General features: G+C 36.9%; 1 protein-coding gene across 1 annotated transcript in view; it reads right to left on the bottom strand.

The window, feature by feature from the left end:
• ST8SIA4 (ST8 alpha-N-acetyl-neuraminide alpha-2,8-sialyltransferase 4) overlaps positions 1 to 15,973 on the bottom strand; it is an 81,193-nt gene extending 65,220 nt beyond the window's left edge. The window contains exons 1-4 of the mRNA XM_037011962.2: positions 15,800 to 15,973; positions 15,340 to 15,488; positions 11,027 to 11,158; positions 1,959 to 2,216 (exon numbers count right to left, since the gene is read on the bottom strand). Of these exons, the coding sequence (XP_036867857.1) occupies positions 1,959 to 2,216; positions 11,027 to 11,158; positions 15,340 to 15,488; positions 15,800 to 15,973 (713 nt within the window). The remainder of the gene's footprint in view (positions 1 to 1,958; positions 2,217 to 11,026; positions 11,159 to 15,339; positions 15,489 to 15,799) is intronic.
• Positions 15,974 to 22,084: the final 6,111 nt, after the last annotated feature.

The following is a 22,084-nucleotide window of genomic DNA, read 5'->3' as shown; positions in this document are numbered from 1 at the left end:
AAAAATTGATTATGATCTTAGGTATATTTTATTAGAAATAGAACTAATTTTTATATTTACTTTTCTGTTATTTAGGTACATGTTCATATGAAACCTACAAATCAATTCAATATTTGGTCAGTCAGTCATTAGGGAGTCAAAATTAGGCTTTAATTGATTTTACAATCCTTTTCTTAAGCATCATATAATGATATTGAATAGGGCTCCTATTTTGTGTAATATCCCAGTGAAACCAGCATTTAATTGATTAATTGATGATACAGTTACTGAGGGAATATCTCTCCCAGGAGAGGACATCTATGATAATTGTATTTGTATATAGCTAGCATTATATGTGCAAATATACAACACATACCTCATGGGCACTTTTCACAGACTTATTTCAAAATATTTGTGAAGGGTATTAAAAAAAACATCCTCTAAAACTACACTTTACAGGACAATAATGCTACGCCATTATATGCCTCTTGCCCTCTTCCCTAGTAAGAAAACTGTCTGAAACAATAGATTACTATTTGCAACTAATAATCCATTCTGGTACATCATTTAACAAAGAAGACAGCATTTTATTTCTTTAAAGCCCTTTCAAAAAAATAAAAGTGAATAAAGTCTAAAATCGAATTAACATTGAATGAAGATTTTATCTAAAAATAATGCTTTGTTTTATAAAGTTAGACATCAACTTAAGTGGAATACCTGGGTGAATCTGATCCTGGAGGGGTCACTGAACAATTGTAGCAGAGCAAGCATAATTTATCTCTCCTTTAATAATCTTTATACAGAAGAGGAAAAGTGGGAAACAAACAAGCTGGGAACACAAGCTATACATGCCAACAATTACAATGAATGTAGTTTATAATCAGGTAGTTATATGGATGTAGTTACATTCATTGTTATGAATTATATCCACCCAATAGTGTTCCGTTATGATTTTTTCATGCCTATTATTTTACGGAAAAGTTATATAGTCATGATTAATACTTATATAATTGACTATATTTACACTTCAAAAAGATATTTTCAAGATCTAACTTCTACAGGCTGGACTCCAGCATATCTTCAAGACTTCAGGTTTGTCAACATGACAAACCAACGTGCTTTCCTACTTATCTTTATAGTACACTAGTTCATATTTCAATACACATGTTTCATTCATTTAGCAAACTCTTCTGAAGAACTAAAAGAAGCCAAAAACCACCCTGCTCAAATGTATGAATTAGGAATTAAAAACTGCTAATATCTAAGATGTCATCACAATCCCATTTCTACTGTGTGTTTCAATCAGTTAAACAAGTTAACCAAACACATGCATCATCAAATATCTGCTGACCATCAATGAAAACAAACAAATATGTTCAGGTATGTGAGATACTAAAAAACTAAAATATACTAACATATACAAATACCATGCATAGAGTAACAAAGGCAAATCAGTCCAAGATATCAAATATAAACTTGTTATGTTCCTAGAATCTGCTAAATAATTGTCATTTAAAAAGTAATACTAACCTACATTTGTTATATCATTGCATAGGAATGTTCATAGTCTTTATGAACAAACTAATATAATTTGAGTATAGAGGATTATTAATATAATTATTGAATAATTTAATAGTAAATTAATGACTATAAAAAAGAACTATTAAGAAAAATAGTTTTCCTGTGTGAGTATTAAGCATAATAAAATTGCCATTTAGCCAAAAAAAAAAGCTAGTTGTGAATCATATTGCTACAACAAGACCACCTTTTATTTCAATGAGAATAATTTTAATGATATATTTCAGGGTAAATGTGAATTTGGATACTACACCAAAAAAAGATATCATAGATAAATATTTGCTTGAACTTTCAATAATCTTTAATATTAATATTAGATTTAAACATGCCTGCCAGTTTTCTACTCCTAAGTAAAATGTCTTTGAAGAAACTACAGTCTTCAGGAAGAGAAGAAAGCTCACCTTATTACAAAATTGTGACTGTCAATCTCCTTCCCACATTCGCTGTCTAGCAGAATACCAGAATTTCCAACAACTGCACAACTCTTAAATCTGCGATTTTTCATTGGTGAAACTTCAGGTAGTAGACTATGCAGATCCTGAGAAATATTTAGTGTCCGGCGCCTGTCCAGCACATAGTGAATGACATCACCAGGCTTAAAACTGCTCTTGACCACTGAAACATCCCGTTCTGCGTCTAGGAAACGAAGAATGTTCTTCCTGTATTTGAAATATAAGCAAAGTTTTCCGTCAGTGACAACATATCCAAGAAGTGATAATATCAATACAAAGTAACATATGATGAAATGTAAATTGGTAAATTATTAATCAAATTGTCAGGTGGTAATGAAGCCAATTTATTAAGTAGATTCTATAGAAAATAGAATATATTTAAAAAAATCATTTGCACATAATCTCAATGATTTTATAAATAGATGTAGTATATACACCTATTTGTGGAATTAACAAAAGCCCCCATCTATCAAAATATATAGAAAAATAGTTTATTAAATAAAATAGAATTACTATGACTTGATTTTGCACAACTAGATATTCTAGTAGCTTTAATTTTCTATAGTCATCTATTTTATTTAATGTCTAGTTAAGGTGAATAGAAATAACTTGAAATTGTTTGGTGTTAACCTTAGTTATTTAAAAAATTAAACTTCCTAATAAACATATATGCATTTATCCAAATCGTGTGTGTATGAAAATTTTTGGAAGAACAGTTAAAACTATAGCACTATGTGTGTATGTAGTTCTCTCCTAAGCTCAAGAATCCAGGAAGATGGGTACATATGTTAAAGGAAAAGATGAACAGATAGGGCACTGGACTAATCATAGCAGAGATGGCTAACTGTTTCTAAACGTCCTGTATTCCCTACTTCCTTTTAGTATTTGAATCTTCTATGTGTTACTTGGATACATGGATGCTCAGCTAGAACATTTCCAAGTACAGCTGGGTTTCGTTATTGAGTTAGTTTGTTTACATGGAATATAAGTGGATCATGTGAATGACTGTAGAAGAGAGAAGAAATACATTTCCAACTTGTTTGATCCACTGTATTTTAAGGTCTCTTTTTTTAATGGAGCTTAGCCTATCTCACACCTAATAAAGAAACTGATAATAGATGTGAGATGCTACATAAACATATATGCATATGATAAATTAGATGATGGAAAATGAGAAAATAGAGGTAGCTGGCTGGAATGCTGGTGACTCTTGACATGATATAGTAAAGCACCTGAAAAAGCTGTTATATGCACTAATTTGGGAATTATACCCTGTATCTGATAAGCCTGCTGCTCTTAGAGAATTGGTTAAAAAGTCTTTGTATATTTTATGTTGGTTGCTCTATTTAGCAAGGCACTAAAAGAGGCAAAGTGAGACAGGAAATAACCAAGTTACAAGCTGAGACAGAACGGAGTATCTCTGTTAACGATTTGTTATCTAAACTGCGTGAGTCTAGTAGTTGGAACCTCACAAATATTTCTAATATCTCAATTAGCAAGAGATACAGCTGCAAATCAGAGACATCCCAGCAGCAAGAGGGATATTGCCTTCCCATTTAAGTCTATAGATTCAAATGACTTAAAAATAGCTGCCATTAAATTAAGGGACAGTTGGGTTAAACCACAATAATGAGAGGAGATTCAGAAGGCTGGAAAACTTTGTTTAGAAGAAATCTTTGGGTGGAGTTATTTATACCAGGCTCTAACTACAAGGAAATAGCCCAGAGGCCAGTAAGTGTTTGAGGAACTTATATTGCCAAAGAAACCATGAATCTGGCCTACAAAAGTCTGGGATTGTTTGATCATCAAGCTAAAAACATATACCAGCTAAAAGCAATCTGGAAAAGCTGTCTTCTAGTTGGAAGTTGGTCATTATTTACTGAAGTGCTGTACTATAACTTGTTATTTTCAGAGTGCTACAAACAATGCCATTATAATAACCACTTAAAACATGACAGACATATTTTTCTCTGTGATATGGTTTAAGCTTCATCACAATTTACAAATGTTATTACGGAAGACAAAATATTACCTCCTCCTATCACTCCATCAAAAGGGCAATTTCCCAAATCACACTTATGAGGAGCATAACTAGCAAGGAAGAAAGGAAAATAACTTATCTTTCCTTTTGTGTTTTTATTTTTATTTTTTTATTTAAATAGGTATAGGTCTGAGCTTAATGCATGGTTTAATTAGAAAACTAAGTGATTGAAAACTTTATTTGGCCATATTTTATAAATGACAGATATGCCCATTATCTCTGAAAAAAGGAAATGTTTTTTTAAATACTTTTCTTAAATATTGTGAATAGCAGGCTTATAAGGAGTGGAATTTTTAAGGAAAACTATATAAATACCCTACAAATGAAATTTAAAAATTCATAGTAGTACTATCAGACACCATAACAGTTTATTTTAACAAAGTATGGATTATACTGGAAGAAAATTACCAGTGAAATCAGACACAATAGGGCACATGAACTGTAGAAACTGAGAAGTTTTTCACTATGTTAAGCCCATATGATTCTTCACCAAGAGCAGCAATCCATAGAAACTATTGTATATACTTATTAACTACCATCTATTTCTTTGGGAAAAATAATTGAGTAATGCCTGACACCTGTATTTCAACAAAAAAATTTAATTTCCTGTGAAAACAACAAGGCTGGCTCTAAAATAAAGACTGCAGATGTGGTCAAATCACCAAACTAGATGATATTATCATTTGCCTTTGAACATAATTTAAATGTATATAAACATACATTTAAAGATGTAACTTACAAGTGGTGGCATGTTTACAAGCATGAAGTGAATAGACTAGAGGTCCAGATTTGAAAGAAGACTCTTTTGTTTGGAAATTTTAAAGGGAAAATCTCTTTACCCATGAAAAAAGTTAATACTTATATGCTTGTCAGCTAATAGCAAGAGGGACTTTGCAATAACAGCACCTCCCTATATTATAGAAAGTTAGCATCAAAAACATTTGAAAGCCTAAGTCTTCAAAATTCCTGCATATAACAGTGATTCACCTGAGGGTTTCTGCCCCAGCCAAGTTCACTCTGGATTTGACGAGACCAAGAAATTACAATGGAAGTGAATGTTCTTGGGGTAAAAGGGTTTAAAGGTAAAAGCAGGCTAAAAGCACACTGGGTGGAGCTCTTTATATAGTGACTCAGTCAATAATAGCTCATTGCCTATGGGTGTGGAAGCAGTAGCCCAGCAGCAGACCAATTACATCATCAAGTAGTTTAGGGTCAGGTTAGGATCCTGGCCATAGGAACTTCCATTTTCCCCAGGAGTATCTTTATTCACTCTAAGGAAAAATTAATATAAAAAAGTGAACTCTATGAGTTCAACAAAGTTTTGAAAGATATATTGTCTAACTCTTGAAAGAAAAGAATGATTAATGAGATAAATAATTATTAAGTGCAGATGATACCACTGGGCATGTTCTTGTAGTGCTGTTTTATGGGCTCAACAGTTTATTTTTTTAAATGAAAGCTGTTAAAGTAGTAAAAGTGTTTTCCAAAACAAAATAAAAATACCAATTCACATATATTAATCAAAATATAAATTTAAGTTTCTTAAGTACAACTCAGGATGATTGTTAGTATAGTTATTTGCTTTTTAAAACTGGAAGGGATAGGGGAAGAAAACTTGAATGTCTCCAGTATGTTCTTTTTCTTATAATGAACTTAACTTTTAGTGCTTATTTTAGGGCTTAAATCTATGCATGGAAATACATGTCTGAGAAAATTCCTGGTGTAGGATGCAATAAAGACTGAAAATAATTACTTTGAGTGAATAACAATGTGACTGCAATGCTTATTATGTTTTTGGAAATAGTAAATAAAGCTTAGTTTTCTTTTTCTTGCAAGTTGTAGGCATTTTTTTTAGATTGTAGGTGTAATGGACTGTAAGAAGTTCTATGGATTTGCTAAGTCTAGATGTTGTTCATACTGTAAATCTATGGGAAGAATAAAGAAAGGAAAACTAACATTTAAATCTTATTAACTAAATGTCATTGAAAGAGCGAAAAACTATTGTACTTACATTACACTGAAACAACACTTTAAGTATCATCAAAGTGAACACATACTTTTGTTGAGATCCTTGATATGAATGAAAAGAACAGATTAAACACAATTACTTCAGAATGAGAGAGAAAGAGAAGGAAAACTCAGTTTAACTTCTGGGCTTTAAAGAAACATGAATCAACAAAAGTTAATGTTTAATATGCAGGCTGTATCAGTACAAGTTTTCCTAATACGCAGTCAAGTAATTAGAAGATATTGAAAAGACACTGTTGTTTTCTGTATGTGACTTAACAGCAACAGAAGATTCCTTATAGGTCTTTAACTGTCATTTTGTGAGCATAGTGTTTCTTTGGAAATCATGTTACATAGTAAACACCTAAATTCAAAAACTGTTTCAATGATAAATATAACTGAAAGAATCTGAAAATGTTTCACTTTCAGTGAGACTTAAAGAAGTTAGTCATAAAGATTATTTTTTGTTAGGCAATGTTGGCTTAAACTGAAAGGTTGGTTTAGACTGTTAAACAGACAGGAATAGATTCTATACAGAAACTTTTCAACTGAATTTTCAACTAGAACTTCCCTTTCAACATTACCCATTACTTGAAATAGCAGCTGCAGAGTCCCAGAGAATTAATTTACTAAACATTGTTTTCACTTGAAGTTTAAATATAGCTAACCTATCACCAGGTGCCACTCTTTTTCCACTGTAGGTTTCTTGTCAACAAGCATACGTGCTGTGACAACTAAAATTTACTCTGAATGACACTGTTGACTCCATCAGCAAGTATTGTGAGACAAAACTTACAGCTAGAATGCATCACAAATTGAGAAGTAAATTAAGTTATCATATATTAGGAATCAGTTTTTGTACTTTGACTCCAGACAAAAATCACTAAATGACATGGTTTACTAAAAAAAAAAGAAAAAAGTTTAAGAAATGCCAAATGTTTTATTATGCCTACAAAAAGCAGAGTGAACACACAATTTTTTGTCTCAAAAGATAATTTCCACCAGGCAATGTGCCTCAAAGCTCTGAATGAACATAGCCTTTAGCCTGTTAGGGCTTCAGAGCTTAGGACCTAGCTGTGGTAGGAAGGAGTCTACTATCAAAAGAAAAGTCCTAAACAAAACCAAATGAAAAGGCAAAATTGACTCAAAAACCAAAGACTTTTTAGTTTAATTTACACCTCAATGGCCATTTGATATTTGGCCCATCATTTGACAATACTAGATGAATAATATATTTTAATATTTTAGAGCAAACCCCCCAAATTATTGTGTACTTTATTAAGATTCATTTTAATAGTATGCACTTTTAGAATTAAAATGTAGTCTTCTATATTTTAGAATTAAAATATGAAATCTGTTTCATTATAAGAACTCTGGTTCTAACAGTCACACAAGCCTGGCTTTGAAGCTTGACTCTGCTGCTTGAAGCTGTGTGACCCAAGATGTGTTCTACTGGTCACTTACTGAACCAAGTAAGTAGAATTATATGTGGATCTTTTTCTAAAATAGAGCTATGCATGCAACAGCAAATTCTTCTTGACAGGTAAGCAGAAATAAATTTGCAATTATGTTTAGTTATCCCTCAAGACTTATCTGTTTAAGAACTTTGATATGTGATGATATTAAGAGTTGGAAGTATTTTTTCTAATTATGATCTGCTTAAGCTGTCTAGATGAGTAGCTAAGTGCATACATTTCTAAACATTTATATTTGGCATTCTAATTCTTTGGGTTTCTAATCAACATACAAAAGATGAGAAAAAAATTAAGAAACAAAGGGGAAAAAATATCAAGTCACAAGTGTTGGACATGAACAAACAATCTCTCAGTCCATGTTCACAGAATTACTCTCAACAGCTGATGCATCTTGTGTCATTTCTTAGCTTATGATAATAAAGAAGAGACTACCACCAATTAAATCAACCCTTTAACCAAGCTGATTATTTTAACTGTGAAGTTAGCTGTAGAATGCATAAATTCCCCTAAATCTTGATGAATCTTCAAAGTACAGTGAACTAATGCATAGAACCATCTTTCTTAGACAACTCCCCAGAGGTACAGTTTTTTGATGAATATATATGAATGAATTCTTGCTGTGCTTAGGAAAGCAGTAAGAGTGTATATAGGGCTGAAAAAATTAGTAATAAGAAAGAACATCATGTCTACAAATGTAGGGAAAAACAGTTTATATTCAGTGACTTTCCATTTAATGCAAAAAGATAAATAATGTATTAAGAATGTCACAAGACAATTATAAGTGTAATGAGATTTTTTTAAATGAGAAAGATTTGTAGGCATGGTTCAATCATAGAAGTTGGAAAATGATTAGTTGAAATGTCTTAATCAAAAACTTCAAAGTAGAATTTTTAAAACATTTGTAAAATATGCTGACACCCACTCACAGACACAGTAATATGGTTCTTCATAAGTGCTATAGATGTGGGGAAGATACAAAGAAAAACAATAATCAAAAATGCTTTACGATTAGTTTCCAGTATGACTTAAGAAAATCGAAAGCTAAGCTAACAATCAGGCATTTTCATATTCTAATTTTTTTATGTCAAACTGATTAATACTCACTGGTCACTACTGCTATAGGCAATTATAATTTTTATGAACTGTTTGCATGTAGTACATAAATGGCTTTACAGATTATTATTTCTTTGTAAGGAAGTGACAACTTTGTATGTATTATTCAATATGTGCACTGGTTTATGCTTTACTCCTTATCTGTTAAGGAGACCCATATGATAAGATCACTAACATTTCATACCTACTATTATCATCTCTTATAATTGAAAACAAATTATTCTCAAAGATATTATTGCAACCCTCATTAATTTGTAAAGTTGCAATAATGAATTGCTTGGGTCAATTTATATTCAATACCCTTAGCTTGAATATCTTAAAAACAGCAAATGATACCTCTGTGGCCTGATGCACATGTATATTGTATTCATTTTTTATAGCTACTAGGAAGGCATGGCCAGGTATATTAATTAAGTTATTGACAATTACTTATCTAATTTACTTATTAGAATTTATTTTATTTGATATATTATTTAGCATGTATATATTAAATTATTATAATTTTCTTATTTTACTTTCTTCCATTACTTTTCTTCACCTGATCTTTATAGCCTTATCTAATTGTCTCTCTGATTGCCAAATAATTAAATTTGAAAGTCTCTTTCCCAGACATCTTTATAGATCAAATATCTCCTTTTTTAAAACTATATTTCTCTCTTTCTGGTCTATTTCCAAGAAATATTAATCCTAACTGTTCTAAACAAAGCCACACCTGTATTTATGACCCCATCTAGTCCCACATCCTGGAGCTTTTTCCTCATAATTATCTCACCTCTTACAGGGTTTCTAAATTCAAAAGTAGGCATAAGGGTATGAGACAGTGGATGGCACTAGCTAAGTATGAACAGAGAAAGAAGCTCCAAGTGTAAAAATGCCAAACTGGAGAGCTCATGACTACAGTTCTATTTAGCCCACTAGTCTCAGGAGGAATACAGATTCAGCATCATCAAATTTTTCATCTCATGAGTATATGAAAAATCTGTACTTTTTAAGGGAAATCTCCTAATTTTTAATATTGGCCTTAAGGCATTTTTAAAAATCCAGTTGAAATAAATCTCGCTTGCTGACCATAGTCTCCCCAGAAGGCAACAATTGATAAGCTTGGTCGTCAGACTCTACTCAGCTCTTTCTTCTTGTACTTTGCCTACAAATGTAAAAGTTCCTCCTAAACTGAAAGCAACAAAACACACACCACTTGCAGCAGTGTGATTCCTGTTTCCCTTTCCAGTCACTTTCAAAGCTTCAAAATGAAGAAGTCTAACCATTCCTGCATTTCCCCGGCAACCATCTTTTTAAGATTTTTAGACATTCTTTCAAGTATATTCAACATGTAGTGGATGCCTTTGCTGCAATGCGTCTATGAACCGCTATACATATTCTAAAGATGAGTATAGTAGACCCTTCCCTCAAGTTACATATAATCTACACTCTAGGTAGGCATGATCCAAGAAGTGAGTAGGTAGAAACCCAGACAAACAGATCAACAGCTTATCCCTTTAACCACTAACATACTCTTCTGAAACCGTGTGTTAATATTCAATCAACAAATAATTAGCATTTTGTCAATACTAGAAAAAAGGATGAGTGTACTCTGGAGCTCCAAAGAAGAGTTTGACTTACTAAAATGCTGTTATTTAAACATACCAACCAACATAGTAATGTAACTAGAGAGAAAAATGATTTTCTTCCTTCCTCCGTGTTTAGGAAGGCCTGTCCCTAACTTTCTTACTAGTCAAAGGATTATAATAGAAAAAAATATATAATAGCTATAGGTAGGCATCAAGTTTGATTTCAAGAGCTTATTTCAGCTAAAATGCCAAAATCTTAAGAAGATTATGGCAGTACTCAAGAAGGCTTATTTTCTGATTTTTTCCCTATTTTTGATATGATTACTTAGTATGTTTTATTAGCTTTTTATTATAGGCGCTCACATGTAAATACCCATTCATAGTCTAAATCACATTTATTTATCATTGCCAGCAAATAGGAGTTGAATACACTCTATTTTCATCTAGTATGAGGGAACACAAGATTAGTATGAAGACTTGAGGGAAGGTAAAGATAATTCTCAAAATATATGTCCATCCTGAGTAATAAAGAAAACTAAGTTAAATATTAGTACTTTGTTGAATATTTTATTCCATCAGTATAAAGACAGTATATTCAAAACTCACATATCCATCCTTAAATTTCTGACCACATAACAATTTCAGTTTTATGGCTTCACATCTTCACTGATCAACATTAAATAGAGATTGTTCACTCTTTTATTAAAGTATTCATACTTGAACTATAAATCAAGTATTCGATATAAGTTTGCCAAGCCCAACGTATTTGAGGACATGAAGTGAAATTTATCATTCCTTATTAAAGAAACTCACCTTATCTCCAGAACCAAAGAGGAATTGATTTTCCAACCTTCTACAGAGTGCTGGAAGATTGAAGAGCCAGCCTTTCGAATGACTTTATCAGAACTATTGACAAGTGATCGACTCAGACACAGCTCACCATCTCTGAAACAAAAAACACCAGCTTTATGAAAGTAAGAAGCGTTCTAAGTAGCATAATACATAATTTGATTTAGATTACTGGTGACAAATTATAGATACAACTTTTTCTACATGTAGGAAGAAGAGGTGTGAGCATGATGAAAGATATCAGGATTGAATGAGTATGACTTTATCAAGGCAATCATTTACACTTATCTTTTTTGAATTAAAGCCATTTTTATTTAAAGAAAAGACCTTTGTAGTAATTAAAGAAAAAAAAGCTTCTCATCAAAAATCTGTTCCCCTTTAGGTCTTCCCTACCCTGTGTTTAGACAGGATGCTTGGCCAATCTCCTGCATCTGTATATTTGTGACTCCCAAGGTTTTAATTTTGTTTTCACAGAAGGCATATAGATGTAATGGAAACAGCTTTTGTTTTGGATTAAGAAGACCTTGGAATATCAGGTGATCTGGGCAAGTTTGTGATTCTATCACTTGTTAGTCTGTATGTCCTTGGACAATATTCTCTTCCTAAGCCACAGTGCCTTCCTTACCTTACCTTGAAAAATGGAATAACATTATCTAATCTGCAATGAGTTTGCGAAGGATTTAGTGGGATTCTGTGTATGAAAGTAATTTATAAGACACTATTGAAGTGTTTATTTCTAAAATTAAACTGGGTCTCAAAACATCTCAACAAATGAGCCATTTTCCTAATAGTTGTTGGTGCCAGGAAAACATCAATAGCCTTTATTACTGATAGTTCCTATTACATAAAAAATAAATAAACCATGCTATCCCCTCCAATGAACAGTGTCAGGCATGTACACCACATAGTATGGCAATAACAGGATGCTGGTGATAGTGATGATGGTGACAGACACTATGGTAGCATTTATACCATTAGGACATTTAGTGCTGAACCAGTTCATTGTTCAATAGACTATTTTCTTGGTACTATAGACGTAAACCCAGACTCAGAGAATTAAAGCTACCTGTTTATGGCATAACCCTTTCACTATCTGCATTTATTTCCTTAGATGTTACCTTAAAATTTTTTAGAACCTCAAAGCATAGTTAAAAAGTAACATGACTATTTGCTCAGTCACAAAGTCTAAATCTGTGTTTATTATGTCGGCAATCCTCTCCTACTATCAATGGAAACATTGCCTGTGTAACAGCTGTTAGATGAATTCTGTAATTAGAGGCTTATAGTTTGGCATTTGAGTTTGCATTCTTTTTTAAGCATGTAGTTCCAATTTGAAACAACTCAAAGCATCATATGCAACAAATTCCCTGTAAAAATTTGGAACTCTATAAAAATTAATATTTTAAACTATCCTGCTGAAAATTATACATTTGCATGTCTCTGCATGACTAATAATAATCATTTTGTAGAGGTCACGGAGGACAAAAGGAAACAGGGTGAAATTTACTACTCAGTGGTCCAGAATTTGATTTTTATATTACATGTTTAATGATAAACACATGAATAAAAATGTAGATATACATAGAAGCTAACCTTCACACTTTTGGAGATATTGTTGTAAGAGTATGGGCACACACTCTTATATTTCTAGGGGTAGGATCTTTCCAATTTTCATCTTGTTAATAAATGGCCTGTCAATACCATATATTTCTAATCACAGGTTGCTGTGATTATATTTTCACCACCAATAAACTTTAGTAGAAGTAAAAATATACATGGGCTGGCAATTTTAAATATCTATGGAAGACTGCTTTACTGACACGTAATGGAGCTGAATGATTACTATGATATACTTTGTTCTATGGAGCCATTCAGAACCTCTAAGACTAAAAAACAGTGGCTTAAAAGTTTACATCAGCTTTATATTAATGAAATTCTAGCACGTTACCTTGCTTTTGGATTGTTTTCATTGAGCTGGTGGTAAGCCAAATTCATGTTTTATCACTGGGAAGAACTCTGAATGAAAATAGCTAAACTAGGCATGGTTCTCCTTAAAGTCATTGGAATGCTTGTAGGAGAAGGCCAGGCTTAGTGTAATCTGAGGCTCTGGAGTAAATTTCTTTGTACAAAATTAAATGGGTCCCAAGAGATTTTTTACTTGTGACCTTGGTAGTTTTCTGCTTTAGAAAAGGCTTTTCCTTCCGGTGAATGTGAGGCATGAAGGATGTCACCCCCTACTAGTTTCTCATTCCAGTTCAGACACCATTGCTAAACAGCTGCACTGAAAAGAGTTCTTGCATAGGGCTATATCCTGGAAGATTCAATATGTACTTTTAAATGGAAAATTACAAAACACATCAAGGAAATAATGCAGCATGAAGCAATATATATTATAAAGTATTCCTGCTTATATGGAGCTAAGAAAAACCCACTTAGATGGTTCTCTATGCAATATTAGTGGCAGAAAGTAATTAATTATGTTACTAGTATTTAGAAATATTTCTCTTTGAAATTTGAGTTGCCAAGCATCATTACGATATATTAACTCTGCAGTACACAAAAATTTGATTAGTTTTGTTTCATGAAATTAGGTCCCCCAAACCCTGCATCAGTGCCATTGATAAGTCTTCACCTTCTTAAATTGGCTTTGGTATGAATGTGTTCCTTTGGACTAGGTTCAATTTCTTCCTTATCATGAAAAAGCCATTTAAAAGAAAAAATCCTGCATCAAACTAACACTGAACAAAACAGCTGGCAATTTTGTGTTTTTGTTATGTAAGGGTCAACCAACTAAAAATAGAGATGTACTACCTTAACTTACTGCTTATGGTTTTCAGTAGAATTCTAAATGTAACATATGAAGTAAATTGCAGATTCTGGGTTTCCAAAAAATGTCAGTCAAGAACAGACCACTTCACAACCCCAATGTCGTTGATTTGTAAGTTGTTCTACCCTAGAACAAACTGGAACTAACTCTGCTGAAAACAATGATATTCTAAGTATGACTACTTATTTCCACTGTCAGTTCTATCATAAGTTTTAGAATTAATAGGCAATCATTTAGTGAGACAACCTAAAATATACAGTCAAATTAAAAAGATCTCTAGACGGTAAGAAAGATTAGTTAAAATCTCATTTATGGTCAACCAGGAAAACAGTTTTAAGTTTTAAGAAAATGTATTAAAGTTTATGTTACACTTTCAACTATACTATCTCACTAAATGAGCATACCCACATAGTTTTATCTGTAGGACCCTTAATACACTTCCAATTATACTCAAAGCACACACACACCAGTGAAATCAAATATGATACAATTGCCATTTTTCCCATTAAGAAACAAATGTTAGTCAAGAATAGGCCACTTCAACCCCAGTGCCCTTTGGGTTAAACTTTATTAACTAAGTCATCATACTAGGTAATGAATAGGTTTCCATAAAAGGAAAGACCAGTTTTAAATGTCCAAAAATTACTCGAATCATTCCTTTTTTTAAAAAAATGCTGTTAGTAGTCCTCTGGGGGTATGGGAATGTGGATGGTTAGTAGGAGGTTATCCTGGTGTTCACATTTTTTCCTTCTGCATGGAATGACTGCCTCTAGATGGGACCTCCGGTTAGGAGAGGGGAGGTTGAACAGATAAAGAAACTGCCTGCCTATTGCATATGTAGCAAGGAGGCTAAATAGGAGAATAGGGGAATGTTCTAAGGTACAGAGACTATGAAAGGCCCTTATGGATTCTACTGTCCACTCGCTGGGAACGCAGTGCCCCCCAAAGGTCAGAGACTGCCTGTGTTACCTCACTTACGAATACCGGCCTGGGTTCTGGGGCTAAACCTGCGCTCTAGGCTCCTCATCTCAAAACTACCCCTCCACGTGGCTTAGGTGGAAAGAGAGTCAATGAGATAATTAGATCGTTTGATGAGTCAACTCCACCAGAAGCACTATTTGGCAGTTGAAACGAAATCACGAACTAGCATCACAAGCTTTTCCAGTGAACGTTTCCCCGCATCGCTGGCGGCCGCGCCCACCGCGGGGTCCGAGCGAAGGGCCGCACGGACACGGCGCGGTACCCGGGGCAGCGCGACGCCGGCGGCCGGCTCTCGGCCTGCGCCCCGTACCGCTGCCCCTGCGGGTTTTAATTAAGGAGGAGCCCGCTGCCGGTTGAGCAGTAAAAGTGATTTTTTTTTTTAAAGGGGGCCTGGTTCCCGCCTCCAGGCTTCCTCAGTCTCCTCACCCCGCAGCCCGCTCTCGCGGAGGAGGGCTGGCCCGGTACGCACCTCTCTTCCTGTTCGGTTAGCGTGGGCGCCCCCCGCGCGCGTTCTCGGAGCTGTAAAGAGAGCGCAGCACCGCCCGGAAAGGGTGCGACGGAACCCGCGGGCCCCGGGCCGCCGCGCCCGCTCCCTTCCGTGGCGCCCGGGGATGGGCCTCAGAGGTGTCGCCCGTGAAAAGTGGAGCGTCCCAGGTCTGTTACTGCCCCCGGAGGGGCTTGCGGCGCGCGCCTCCTTCTCGCCCGCGGTCTGGGGAGGCCCGGAGAGGACGCCCGGGCGGCGTGTGGCGCCTCCGCCCTCCTGCTCGTCCCGCCCACCCTGGCTCTCCTGGGTCGCGAGCCCAGGGCCGAACCCTCAGAGTTCTGACGAGGCTTGGCCGCTTTGTCTGGGCTCAGGCTTATCTTCGAAGCCCACCGGCCCGGAAGCGAACAAAAAGCCTCGACCCTCACGCCCCAGCCTCCGCCGCTACCCCACGCGCCGGTTCGTCACCTAGGCTCCTAAAGACCCCTTTGTCTGCCTGGGAAGCCCAGGTCCGCCGGCGGTGCCCGCACGCCGGCCCGAAGTCCCTCTCCTCTGACAATTGGGCCAGGCTGCGTTTCAACCCACCCCCTCCCGGTGTAAAAGATCTCAAACAGTTCCGCATTGTTTTACCCCAGACTAGACATTTAGAGATTTGTTGATGCATAACGACCACCCAGCCCCATTACCTTATTATCTTTACACTGTACTTCTGCTGTCTTAGTAATCTACAAAAACCAGGCAGACTTCCCTGTCAGTGTGGAGTTTCCGATAGCGGACGCCTCTCTGGATGAGAGAGCATTTCCGAAGCAGGACTTTGAACAGAGTTCACAACCAGGTTCACATCCTCAGAAAACGCTTCCAAGCTATGTAAGCAACACAAAGTTGCAGCCACCTCCTGGGTAAACTTCAAAGGCACGGAGGCCAGGGAGGAGGAGGAAGGAAGTGTGATATTTAGAGAATTTACTGGGGTGGGGGAAGAGTCTGAACTCATCTAAACAAACTAAGGAAATAGCAAAATGCAATCTGTGTGAAGCTACAGTACCCAGTTTCTAAAACTAACCATGACGCCCAGAAGAGCAAATAAGGAAGTATCCTCGGTTGTACCGGAGTTTCTAATTCGAATTATGATACACAGATCAGCCCAACGCCATAGAAGAGTAAAGAATTTCCTGCTTTCTGGGCTTTACTTCTGCCTTTTAGGAAGCCAGCTGTCTCTGTTACCTCCTCAGAGTGACAGGGCAGAGAAAGAAGGACAACCACACGGTAAACAGACGTCTCGCTTGAGTTCTGCCCGCGGATTAAAAGGACAAGGGCGCGCGTTCTTTGTTGACACTTCTGCAGTGACTTCTCCTTTGGCGTGCGAGCCCCGGGACCAACACAAATGTCACCACCACTGCACTGGGCAAGTTGAACTCGAACTGGGAACACGCCTTAGAGATACATACACACCTCAACATCAGCCTTTGTTATTTAATTCATGAGACTAAACACACACAAGCTCATAAGAACACACATTCCCTCCTAACCCTCACTCTACTGTCTACATTCACATTTAATTTATGCCTTGACTTTTTTGGTCATATCCTGAAATGAAGCTTTGCATTTACCCGATGAGTTGCGTCTCCTGGTGCTCCTCAGTTCTTGCTATTTCTTTTGTCTTATAAAAGATCAGGAGCAGACTTATCGTGCAGATCGTCCACCTCTTCCTAATGGAGCGCATCTTGGGTGCCTGGGAAAGTCCTGGAGGCACCAGCTCTCTCACCTTCTCTTGATATAAAGGCTCCGTTTTGGGGAGATAGAGTCGCGGGGGGTTGGGGAAATCTGTAAAATTCGCGGAGCGTGGAGCCGGGATCTCAGGAGAAGGTCGCGGGGGTCTTCTGCGGCCAAGCTCCAGCTGGTCCTCAGCGCAGCACAGCGCTCTCCCTCTCGTTTCGCGCCAGGCCTGCCTGGGTCGCTCTGCGCCGCCTCCTGGGGCTAAGGTTTCCTCTCAGATGAGACACCTTGTGCATTGGAGGTGGCGGCCGCTTCTGCAGCTGGGTTCGGGGGCGTCAGTGGCCCTTCCCTTTTTCTAGCAGGGAAATGATGAGCAAAACCAGCCAATCACTGGACTGAGGGGGCGGAGGCTGCGGTTTCCTTGCGTTGTTGGCGGCGGCTGGGAGAGTAACGTCCCCGGCGCAGCCTGTACTGTGCAGGGAGAGGAAGCTTACAAGCTCACAGTGGTGTACAAACATACATACCACTCACACTCATGCGCACCAGCGCTCGCACACCCCGCGGAGAGCGCAGGGCACTACGAGGAAGTCAGGACGCCCTCCCGGGACACCAAAACCTTAGGTCTCTGGACAGGCTAGTGCAGAGATAGTCCGTGGCATCTGCTGGGGACAGACTAAAGACGCATCCTGCCCTAGAGATACTTCCGACAGAGCTGAGGGTGGGTTGCAAGAAGAGTAGCTTCGCCCAAGCACCTTGCTAAACATACACACGCGCACATACTCTCTCGTGCACATACACACACACGCACATCCTCCCACACGAGTGAATAGGGGGAGGCAGGCAGGATGTTTTGTATTCCGTCCACAGCTCAACCTGGAAAATACAAATACACAAGTGAACCGGTTAGTTAACCTCCCTCTCAGGGAGGGTAGCGGATGAAGACCCGACTCAGGATCTTGCAGGAAACAAGCTGTGGCCGAGGTGTCATTAGGAACTTTATGGATATTTATGTAACTCTCATTGCTATTTGGAAACTCCTCACGCACAAGTCAAGGAAATTCCAACCCCACTTAAACTTCACTGCGGAAAAACAGGATTCTGAGAAAAAGCAGCCACCAAGGAGCTCCTTTTTAAATGCAAGTACACCCACACACACGCCAAGGGAGGTGGGAAAGATAGGAAGAAAGGAATGAAGGAAGGGCAACTTCTTTTGCCAAAGTCTCAGTTGCATATATTTGGCCTCTGATTTTCACCTTCCGCTGCCTCCTACTGTTTTCCGTACTTCTGTTGTATTGTGTTGCAGGGGCTCTTTTCAGTGCCTGGTCGTCTTCTGTCTGACAGCTCCTCCACGTTCGGTTGCTCCGCGTCCTCAGCAAGAGACAAGTTTGCTGCCCCTGTTGTACCGCGCTTGTTTTGTTTCTTTCGCGGGTCTGGTGAGAATGGGTCGGGAGGCAGCCCAACCTTGAGCCAGTGCCTGGAAGCTAGGAAATCCCCATCTGTATGCTCGGGTTCCAAGCTCTCCAAACCTCCCCCCGCCCCACCCCCTTAATTGAGTTCCTGTTCCTTCAGATTGAACATTGGCTCGGGCTGTCATCCACTCTTGGAGCCTTGGGATCTATTCCTCCCTAAGCCCCAAAATGGCACAGCCCACAACCAACCCTCCGCCAGAGGAGAGCAAGGGGATGGTTATGAGTTACAGGTCCCCTGACAACTTAAAACAGCAAGGAAAACAGCTAGCATCTTCCCTTACTTTCCGAGGTCTCTTGTCAGTGTTTGCCATTCTTCGCCTAAATTTTAAGAAGTTAAGAACCTTTCAGTTCTCAAGCCCTGTATTCGCAGCAGAGCGAACTAGGGGGTTGGGTCTAAAATGCTCAAAGGAGCAAGTAATTATGAGCCTTTATTGACACTACAAGTGGCCCGCCGGGAGCCTTTCAAGTTTATTGATGTCTAGGCAAATCCCGTTTGCATCTCTATCACACTGACTTCTTAACTAGCAGAAAATGCAAGAATCAAACAGCTTCTTATTTAAGTTAAATGGGAACTGGGACGGAATGGATGTGGGTGGTGGATGGTTAGGATGCTAAATTCTCTAGGTTAGCTTGATTTTCAAACAGTAAACAAATATACTTTGGATTTTAAATAAAACAACATTCACTGATAGCAAGCAATATAGTAATATGCATCACTTCGTTAAGTTCATCCAACATTTCTGAAGCAATTGCTATGGGCCAGGCAATGTGTAAGGGCATGGGAACACAGAGATTAATAAAGTATAGCATATAACCAGGCACAAAGTTCACTCACTCAGTGGGGGACAGATTGTAAAAGAAATAAATTACAATATGGCACCATGAACCACCAATAGCATTTGAAGTATGTACCTTTATCTGAGTAAGCTACCAGGTAGAAGCAGATAGAGTGTTTTAAGTCTTTGGAAGCAAGAAAGGTGAACTTCAAGGAGGAGGCACACCTAAACTGGGTTTTGAAAAACTAAAGAGTAGGCCAGGAAAAAGAAAGTAGAACATTAAAAACAAAGGGAAGATTATGTGCAACTTCAGGGAGGTATAAAATGGTGGTGCCATGGGGAATATTGTAGTTCAGTACTGTTAAAACAGGAAGCTGGGGGAGTAGTGGGATGTAAGTAAGTGTGATGATAATATTCTGTAGCTCCACATATCAAACTGTCTTATCGAAAGAGAAAATTGCAAAAGAAAATTTTCATGAGGAAAGGGAGACCTCCTACACTCTTGGTGGGAATGTAAATTGGTGTAGCCACTGTGGAAAGCAGTATGGATATTCTTCAAAAACTAAAAATAGAAAACAAAATCTCTGTTTCAAAATGATATATATATTTGCCTTTGTTTATTGCCACATTATTTACCCAAGCTAAGCTATGGAAACACCCAAAATATCGATCAAAAGATTAATGGATAAAGAAGATGTGGTATATGTATGCAATGAAATATTATTCAGCCATAAAAAGAAAGAAAGTTTCCCATTTGCAACAATATAGATGGACCTAGAATGTGTTAAGCTAAGTGAAATAAGCCAGGCAGAGAAAGACAAATACCATATGATTTCACTTATATCTGGAATCTAAAACAAAACAAAACAAAACAAAAGAACCAAACAACAATAGATTCACAGACACTGAGAAGTGACTGGTGGTTACCATGGGGGAGGAGTTGGGAGTTGGTGGGTGAAATAGGTGAAGGGGATAAAGAGGCATAAAATCTCAGTCATAATACAGGTCAGTCACTGAGATGAATACAGCATAGAAAACATAGTCAATAATTCTGTAATGTCTTTCAATGTTGACAGATAGTAACTATACTAGTGAGTGCAAGCATTTAATAATGCAGTTAAGTGTTGAACCATATACTGGAAACCAATACAAAATTGTGTATCAACTGTACTTCAGTTAAGAAAAGAATTTCAAGAGGAATGTGGTTTTAATTCATGTATGAATTAAGCTTTAATTAAACTAGAAAGCTGTATATCTGGCCCAAACAAAACAAACATACCAACACAAAATGAAAGCTTACCAAGAATTAGTTATGGGAACAAATAAGACAAATTTAAATGTCCAGAAAAAAAAAAGAATTCTCCAATTGTATAATGCTGCTGTTTCTGTATTTGTTAGGCATAACACCTTTTCTATTTAAGTGAACACTTCTGAATGACTGATAATAAATAATTCAGTGAGACTACAGAGATTCCCCTTCTCGTATTTGAACAATTGAGTGCTTAAGGTGTAATTTGTTGTCACTTGTTTAATATTACTAGATTCATGATGTGTATCCATATTTTGCCAAATTTGTAAAAAACATAGGGCAAATTGAGGTCTGGTTCCTCTCAACTTGCAATTAGGTACAAGAATTACAAATATCAATGTTAGGTAAGAAGTCTTATCCACACAAGAGTCTTTGGACTCTCCTCCTCCCATTAGAATGACTTTTGATGATCCTGAGAAATTAAAGTTGTTCCTGAATTTCCATTCTATCTGTGGACTTCACATTCTATCAATGGACTTCAATAAAGAGAATACATTTGTCTTTATTCAGCATTATTCTGTATTCTATGAAGAAATAATGAAAATAAGGCAGCTGGTTTTAAATTTCTCTCTTAACTTAATCTTGTATCCTTTAGCTTAATGTAAATCATGTTTTAATTGCTGGCTGTGCCCTCAACTTTAGCTGAAAAGAAATTGGTAGACACCTGCAGTTACACAGGGATTTTCAATGCTGATGACCTTTTTTAATAGACAATTCTTTAGAGCAGTTTTAGGTTTACAACAATACTGAACAGAAAGTATAGAGACTTCCCTTATAACCTCACCTCCAAACATGCGTACCTTCCCGCACTATCAACATTCCACACAAGAGCAGCACATATGTTAAAATCAGTGAAACTACACTGACTTTTCATTGTCATGCACAGTCCATCTGTGGTTTACATTAGGGTTCACTCTTGATATTGTACATTCCATGGGCTTTGACAGATTTATAATGACATTAACCCATCATTAGAGTACTACTCAGAGTAGTTTCACTGCCCTAAAAATTCTCTGTGCTCTGGCTATTCTTGCACCTGGGTTGTTCATCTTATTGCTGAGTTTAAGAGTTCTGTGTATATATATATTTTGGATAACTGTCTTTTATCATGTGTTTTTTGAAGATATTTTCTTCCAGTTCATAGCTTGTCTTCTCATTCTCTTGATAATGTGTTTCATGGAGTAGGAATTATTTAAATATTTATGATTAAGTCCAGTTTATCAATTATTTCTTATATTAATCATAGTTTTTATGTATCTAAAAAGTTATTGTCAAACCAAAGGGCTTAGATCTTTTTCATTTGTTATCTTCCAAGAGTTTTATAGTTTTCCATTTTATATTTAGGTTATTATCTATTTTGACTCAATTGTGAGCAGTGTAAGGTATATATCTAGATTCCTTTTTTTTTTGCTTGTGAATGTCTAATTGTTTCAGCACCATTTTCTGAAAAGATTGTCCTTTTTGCA

Source organism: Manis javanica, chromosome 1, assembly GCF_040802235.1.
Source record: "Manis javanica isolate MJ-LG chromosome 1, MJ_LKY, whole genome shotgun sequence".
Taxonomy (NCBI): Eukaryota; Metazoa; Chordata; class Mammalia; order Pholidota; family Manidae; genus Manis; species Manis javanica.
This window is presented reverse-complemented; position numbering and strand designations above follow the sequence as displayed.